Genomic DNA, 8336 nt, shown 5'->3' on the forward strand with positions numbered 1-8336 from the left:
TCGCGCGCGCACATACACACATACACTGCACGCCATTTCGCCACAGTCCCAAGAGTGCGACAAACACACTCAGACTCAAATCTAACCTAAATTATTGCCATCTCTGGTTTCTCCCCACACCCATCACCGCCCCTCTTAGGGTCCCCAAATGGTCTTACCCTCAAATCGACCTTCACCGATCCGGGTTAATTTCCTTCCTCTTCACTTGCCTAGTGTAGAGCTGCAAACTACGAAAAGACTGGCAACCTGGGAGAGGTTCGGACCCACTAAACACAGAGCCATGGACAGGAAGACATAGCCACAGTCAGAAAGACGGAAAACCGCCACTACCGAATGCTTGGTGGACGAACCAGTCCCCGGAACATGAAACTTTCCTAATTTGGAGGCCTGGTTGTCAAAGGTCTGCCACCCCTATTACCCCTATCGGGGTTCTGAGGACACATAACGTTGTACCCCTACCCTCCCCCCACGTCCAGGTTTTCCCCGCCGGCACTGTCCTGGAGGACTGGGGGCCAACACCCAGGCCACAGCTCCCTTTCCGTATTAAGGCCTCAGCTCCCAGCAGATTACCACCTCCCGATCTCTGGGCTGCCCTCCCTGCTCACCATTTCGCAGCATCGGAATGGGCTGCAGGCAGGACAGATGTCTTGGAAAGCCGGCAGCGAATGGGAGAGACGACTAAGGCGCCTCAGGACTCGCGACGGTCTCTGCCTTACGCCCTCGAACACCCCCACTTTATGGAATCTCCCAGGCACTGACCTGCAGGGATCCAGGACAGTTTCCTTCTCCTCCTCCTTCCCTGTGCCGCAGGCTCGCTAGCCCTCAGGGCAATGAGGAGCTGGTACTCAGACGGGAACAACGACCTAAACAAGAAGGACTTCTGCACACGTCAGCTCTTGGTCACGTGAGATCTACGTCATCCACCAACTCTGGTCCCCAATTTCCCCTCCCACCAGCAGTGCGGCAGACGAGGACCCGCCCCCCTCCATACCCTCCCCCATATCAGGCCTTGTTACTGTTTCTTAGCTAATCTCATCTTCCTGTAGTTGTGTTTACCTTCCTTTGACTACCAGAAAGGGACAGCATCTTCCCCCTGGGACTACTAGCCACTTGCACTTTTTGATAAATTGCGTCTTGCAGTCCCTAGGCTTCTGGGACCGCGACTTCTCTCCTTCCAACTCCTCTCCTCCCAGCTATAAATGTCTACCATTTCCTCTGAAATCTAATCCCAGATCCGAAAGGAAGAAACCATCAGAAAAGAAGACCTGGAGCGTGAGTGTGGCTTTTACTTTCCAAATACATTTTTGTTCTTTTTTGTTCTGCCCTCTCCCTCCTCCAGCCTGCATTCTTTTTTATGAGAGAAAAAAAATAGTATAAAGCTATTTTCATTTGAGAGGAAAAAAAGAGTTGGAATTGGAGAGTGATGTTGAGTTGATGGCCTCCAAAAACCCCACATTTTCTCACTTGTGGGAGTGTCACACACTTCACTCAGAGCATTCTTAATGTCTTTCCGGGCCTAGCAGATCACACAACCCTGAATGAGCTAATCAGTGTGTCTGAGAATGCATAGAACTTCTGACTAGGCCAGTCTTCTAAACAGAAGAGCTACAGACTTCCACTTGCATCAGTTACCAAGGAAGAGGCATGTGGTCCTCAGAAGCCATTAACATAGAAAAAGGTTGAGTAGAGACCACACTGCATAATGGATAACTGTTGGATAAAGAGGTATGCACATTGACAAAGTGAGTGGCATTCAAAGAACATTACAAAATATATTTAGGTATAAAGCGAGAATATGATCTTTAAATGAAATAGGTGTTAAAGGAACACTGAGACTAAGACAAAATTGACTGAACTTGCACCTAGCAATTAGTGTGAAACCATTTCACCAACTGGTTTGATGAATTCAATGATTCACCTGTTAGCAATGACTGAACTTTTTATAGTGGGAAAAGTAATAAAATAATGTCAGAACCTGGGGTCTAGAGTGGGACATTCCCTAATAGTTCGGATATAAGGTTATTATCTGAGTATAATTTTTTAAATCCTAAAACATTGTGGAAGTAAATCAAGAGACTTGCAAGTTTGGGAACAGGAAAAAAATCCGGGGAAATTCATATCAATGTAACTTCTGGGAAGCAGTACTAAGAAATGACTGAAATTTAGTAAAGGAAAATCAAATCAGCTATATGATTCTGTGTTTAGAGAAACATATGCATTGAAGGGGCTTATTTAAGCAGAGTATATGAGAAAGAGAGTCAGAGGAAAGTGTTGATAGTTCCCACTCAAGCACTGTCTGGAGGAGAGGGAGTCTTGGCTAAGGTGAATGGAACATTTAACTTTCCTTGGCAAAGCCATTCCCATGATGTGTAAGAGTCCTTCAAGCTTCCGTAGCTGAAATCCACTTCTTAAGGTGATCCAACATCCTTGCTCTGATTGCAGGCTCACCAAGCAACTTTCTGAGGTCCAGGTTTCTGAAGTGTAGCTTGCCTGCAGGAGAAGAGTGGACTGATAAAACTGACAGAAACCTCCAGTACTCCTGACAGATGTATTTCTCAAGGTAAATTATTCAGTTGTAACTCCTGTTCAGACTTAGCTTCCCTTGTGGCCTACTTACAGGGAGAGAATGCAGAGATTCATGGGTTCGGGCATTCAGATCTAGATTTATATATAAGTCTCTATGAATGGGGGTCTTTCCTTGACAGAGGCATCTGCTCTCAGGAAACAGACAAAATCAGGGGTTGCTCATACAGTAAGAGGACAAGATCTTGAATTGTAGATGCAACTCTGTGGAATTCTGGTAGGGAAGCTAAGTAACTTTAGCTTAGAAGACAATCTTATGCATCACTATTTCAGAACTGTACCTCTCTAATGTTCAGTTAATGTAAAAATTACGACTAAGACATACTGTGGCAAATAGGCCCTCAGCACTTTAGTCACAACTGGACAGTGGATTAATATCCAAAGTAATTAAAGGGCTCCAGCAAATCAACAACATCCAAAATGGTTTAGATTTCTAGGAAAAGAAAGGAATTTCATTATACATTTTACATATCCTGTCATTGCCCCCAGCAAAAGAATGGGCATTGTATTCAAAACAGACCAACTCAATACTCTTTTACTAAAATTTAAATCTTGAACAATGATAAGAAAAAAACCTGAAAATTAATGGAATTATGGCATCCTGATGATATTATCTATCAATTCCTCCCTACCTAGACTCTCAGAGCTGACCCTGATCTTCAGCATCCCTTCACTGTTTAAGTTCAACAGGTTTGGTTTCTGTTGCTTGCTTGCAACCAAGCAAATCAGCTAATACACAATACAAAAACAAATAACAAAATGCAAAAAAATAATACAGCTTTAAAAGATAACATGGTTTATTTTATGGTTTATTTTTCTCACCTTTTACAATTCCATTAGTGTTACCATCTGCTGATTCTTTTTTGTTTTGGATATTTTATAAATTACATATCACATATGACCACATACTGATTTAGGTCAAAAGGTTCCTTTTGACAGTAGCTTCCCTTAGTCTCTTGCATGCTCAGGAACTTTTAACAGCTTTGTCTGAGGAACTGCTTAAGGATTTTCCTTTTCGCTTTTGAAATGGAATGTCAGAAAAAGTTGAAAATCACATAATATCACTCATATGTGGGATACAAACCTAAAAGCAACAAATGAACAGGACAAACAAACAGACTCATGGACATGGACAATGAACTAGTGGTTACCAAAGGGTAGGGGAGAGGGAGGAAGTAGATTGGAGGGGGGGAGTTTAAATCATTTCTTCAATTAAAAAAATAAATTTAAAAAAGATATTAAAGACTAAAAAAAAAGAAATAGTATGTCAGACAAATAACATTCCCTTAAATAAATATTTGTTGGTGAATGTATAATGGAAAGTAAAGTGGATTTTAAATGCTAGTCCCCAGGTTCCTTGGCAGGAATTGTAGATCAAGATGACAAAGAAATAAGATAATCGAAAGGGTTATCATTCCCATGAGGTTTAGAAAGTTTTAAAGAGAGAGTGGATTCAAACAGGGAAGGTCTGGCAGGATGGGAAAATAGTGGTCAGGGGGTATACATTGGAATGATTAAAATATATATACCAAAGGGGGAGTTATTTTATACTAATAAGGAGAGGTAAGAGTGGAGTTTTTGTCCTTGCTTTTTGAAGCTTTACATACTACTTAGTTCTGTCTCTTGCATATATTCAAAACAAATAAAAGCCACTTATATAACTATTTAGCAGCCAGAAATCGAATGATGGACAGTTGTATCATCAAGTTCTGATAGTATGGCTTCATAAATAGATTTCATTTTTCTAGGATAAGAAAATAAAGGTAGAGGAAAAGAACGATATAAGGCAATGATGGTGAAACAAATGAGGTAAGGGTTTAGACAGATGGGGTATGATAGGTGAGTGAGTTTGAACTTCCTGAATCTTCACCATCAAGGCACTCTTGGTTCCCTGGCTCTCCTCCTGACAGGGCCTCCTCTCAACAGGGGCCTCTCATGGGGCAGGGGGAGCTTCCTGCTGGGGTGTCATATTTCAATGTTCTAAGAAAAAGGCTGCCAGAGGTGTCTATATTTAGAGTATGACTCCTCAGTGGGGACAGCTGGATGTCGGGGGACTAACTTCTGCATACTTTGTTCCTGAGTTCTGGGATTATTCTGAGGGGCTTGTATGGGTGGTACAACAGAAGGCAGGGGATGAAAAGGCCTCTTTCTCCTGGCAACTGCTTGGATCCTGTAAACTGTGCTTTTTGTGGGAGAAAAATGACATGGATCTCAGGAGTGTTACAGTGAATTACAAACACCCACAGACCCTCACCATTATCTCCACTGGAAGATGCTGAACGCTAGCCACTGCTAGAGTGACATAGCACACGGATGACAGATACCGTAGATATCGCCCCAGCGTCATGATTCAATGAAAAGTCCATCCTTTGAGTATCATTTTCATCAATGAGATAATAGGGCATTCTCTAATTTCTGGATGATTTATGGGTTACACCATGCAACTTCAGAATAGATTTTAAATAAAGACCTTTGAATGAAAAACGGGCTGATCTGTGAGGTTACTAATTTAAGTGCATCTGAAGATATATGACTCATCTGAATTTGGGGTCTGCATAAAGCCTGTGCTTTGAAGCCAGAATGAAAGTCATCTAGCAGTCTTCTATGAAGATCTCAGTATTTTGATGCCTAATATTATGAAGTCAGCCAGGAAGAAGAAAGGGATAGCAGTTTACTTATCTAAAATGGTCATAATTAAAACACTGACCACCTCACTATAGACTCATGCTATCCATTAGTTTATAAATCATATCGAAAGCACACTGATTTTATTCGAAAGGATATGTTTTTTTTAAATTTTAATATACTGTTTGAAAGCTGCTATTTCCTGTGCAGTCAGAAAAAAAATATTTTCAATACAAATTTTCATTACAAATTAACCTAACTAAATAAATGAGGTCTCCCAATTAACTGGGAAATCTTGTGTACATATGTATTTAACTGGGAAATCATATATATATATGTATGTATGTATAATTTGGATTATTTTTTCTCCAAGGACATAACTTTATTGTATTTTCTGTTTACAAAATAATGTAGCTTGGGTGAATTAAAAAATGAATGAAGAAATAGAACATAAATGTATCCAAATAAAAACTTCACTACTACTTGGGCTTCCTTTTCTACGCCCCCCCTCCCCACCACCACCACCAATTTTAGTACAGAGACTGGATATGGGAAGGGGTAGAAATTAAGGGGGGGCAGGAATTTCAGAGCCAAGGAAAGGATAAGACATTTCTCCAAGAAGTATAAGTAAACAGTAGACCCAGAAAAAGAAGCTGCCCCTTCCTGTAATTAAAGAAAGGCAAATTCAAACACCAGAGAGCCATGGCTACTTCTGGTTTCTGCTATTGTTATAGAAGAAAAGAGTGACAGGGCCCAGTGTGATGGGTGGTGTGGGAGGTGCGGGGTACGGGGCAGCCTGGCGCCTGCCGCACTGCTTCTGGGAGTGGAAACTGGGGGCCAGAGCTCACTGGTGACGTGGTCATCACGTGACCAAGAGCTGCCTGGAGCTGAAGTCCTGCTAGTCGCCTCTGTCTGGGTACCAGCCCCCTATTAAGCTTCAGACGTGTGAAGGAAGGAGGAAACTAGCCCCGGACCGGACCGTGCAGGTCGGTGGGAGTGTGGGCTTTGCTTGGGCAGAGATGGGGGTGGGAGAGGACCAAAAGCGCCACCGACCCAAGTCCGGGCCCACTGGGATTGTGTCCCCTTCTCCCCTACTTTTTAAATACTACTGCCCCCCACCCCCCACCCCGTGCCCATTTTAGTAGAGAATTGGTGGACTTCGGGCGGAGGTGAGGGGAGTGAATGGCTGTAACTGAGACTCCGAAAAAAGAAAGGGTCCACAATCAGAGCACTTATGTCCCGAGTGCTGCTCAGTCTACCAAGCACTCCGTCCCCTCGGTCCCCTGTCTGTCTGCAGGCTTGTAGGTCTGTCTGTTGGCCCGTAGGTCGCCACAAAAGTCGCGGCAACGGAAGGAGCAAACTGCCTTGGGACCCTGCAGGTCGGTGTGAAGGTGGGATGGTCCTGGACCCTGGGTGGGGGTGGCGGTGGGAGTTGGGGAGGAGAGAAGGCTGTGATCCTTGCCTGCCAGTCCGAGTCGCCCTCTCCTGGCCCCTTCTTTTCTCCACACCCCCTCCAATTTCTGCGCAGGGAAAGGGGTGTGGCGGCCTTTCCTAGGGAAATGGCGGATGACAAGGGTGCCGGGGGAAGCCCGCTTTAAGAGGGTGTAAGAAATATTTTCAACTTGAAGGCAGAAAGTTCAGAAAAGCGGCTATTGGGACCTGTGTTCTCAATGCTCATCTATCCACTAGGCTTTCAGTTCTCCACTGAGAGCTATTTTTCCATCTGTCCTTTTGCCAGACTGCCCATCAATCACCGTGGGAGGAGCACTGACAATAGAAGACAAGGAAAGAAAAAGGAACTTACCTGACTTTGGTAGCAGTTGGTGGGAGAAATTGCCTATGAAGCTTTGGGGTTTGGAGTGAGGTGGGGGAGGAAACTACGTGAGGGTCAGTCTCCATGTCAAACTTCTGGCTATCATACCACATCCCAACACTTGTCCTTCTCTGTGGGTGCTGGAAGACAAATGGTGGATCCCGAGGGTAGATAGAGGATGACAGAAAGGAACAAGGAAATAGTTTCCTAATAACCCACCTCTCTCAACCAGAACTCAAACTCCACTCTGTCTGCTGAGGCACAAACTCAGGCACAACTCAAAACCCTAATACTGTTTTTCACCCATAGATTCATCTGAAGAGAGCTGCAAGAGCCTGGGAGAGACTGAAGACCACTGCTCTCCACCATTACTCATCCTGACCCTAAGATTCCTCTTCATTCAGGTGGAAGAAGGCCCTCTCTTTTCTGCCCCAAAGCTGGCACAGACTTGAGAATGGGCCGGGCTCGGGAAGTGGGTTGGATGGCTGCAGGACTGATGATTGGGGCTGGTGCCTGCTACTGCGTTTACAAATTAACCGTAGGAAGAAATGAGAGTGAGAAGTTGGAGGAGGAGGAAGAGGAATGGGACGATGACCAGGAGCTGGATGACGAAGAACCCGAGATTTGGTTTGATTTCACAACTATGGCTCGGCCCTGGAGTGAGGATGGGGATTGGACTGAACCTGGGGCCCCCGGTGGCACTGAGGACAGGCCCTCAGGAGGGGGCAAGGCTAACCGAACACACCCAACAAAACAACGTCCATTCCCATATGAACATAAAAATACGTGGGGAGCTGAAAGCTTTAAGAATTGCAGGTGTGTTCTAAACCTCTCCAATTATCCTTTCATTCAGGGTAAAATGTTGTCGGCTCAGTCCAAGGATGCTGGGTTTTCATTTAGCCACGATATCAATAGTCATTTGGCCTGCCTCTCCATTGTCGGAAACACGATCCCCATTTGTGACCCAGCTGTTAAGGAGAAGGCTTTATGTACCCTGGATAACGTGAATGTCAGTGTGGAAAATCAGGGCCAGATTAAGATGTACATCAATGAAGTGTGTCGGGAGACTGTGTCACATTGCTGCAACTCATTTCTGCAGCAGGCCGGATTAAATTTGTTAATAAGCATGACAGTTATTAATAACACGCTTGCCAAGTCCGTTTCAGACTTGAAGTTTCCTTTGATATCAGAAGGAAGTGGATGTGCTGAGGTTCAGGTTTTGAAATCGTTGATGGCTTTGTCTGAAAAGCCAGTCTTGGCAGAGGAATTGCTGGGTGCCCAAATGCTGCTCTCATGCATGTCCCTCTTTATCCGG

General features: G+C 44.3%; 2 protein-coding genes across 5 annotated transcripts in view; one reads left to right on the forward strand and one right to left on the reverse strand.

Annotated features, from left to right (window-relative positions):
• Window positions 1-910, reverse strand: part of ARMCX3 (armadillo repeat containing X-linked 3) — a 4955-nt gene extending 4045 nt beyond the window's left edge. The window contains exons 1-2 of one of the 4 annotated variants that reach the window (XM_015596220.2): window positions 760-910; window positions 159-246 (exon numbers count right to left, since the gene is read on the reverse strand). The gene's annotated coding sequence lies outside the window, so the exon portion shown is untranslated. Of the gene's footprint in view, window positions 1-158; window positions 267-605; window positions 731-759 lie in introns of those variants that run through there. The other 3 variants (XM_006920686.3, XM_025039048.1, XM_006920687.3) reach the window with 3 other exon arrangements.
• Window positions 911-6071: 5161 nt separating this feature from the next.
• On the forward strand, window positions 6072-8336 carry ARMCX6 (armadillo repeat containing X-linked 6; the record flags this gene model as incomplete). The annotated part of the gene is made up of 2 exons (XM_025039036.1): window positions 6072-6194; window positions 7331-8336. A coding segment is annotated over exon 2 (861 nt), but the record flags the coding sequence as incomplete, so codon positions are not given.

This window comes from Pteropus alecto, unplaced genomic scaffold (genome assembly GCF_000325575.1).
Source record: "Pteropus alecto unplaced genomic scaffold, ASM32557v1 scaffold179, whole genome shotgun sequence".
Taxonomy (NCBI): domain Eukaryota; kingdom Metazoa; phylum Chordata; class Mammalia; order Chiroptera; family Pteropodidae; genus Pteropus; species Pteropus alecto.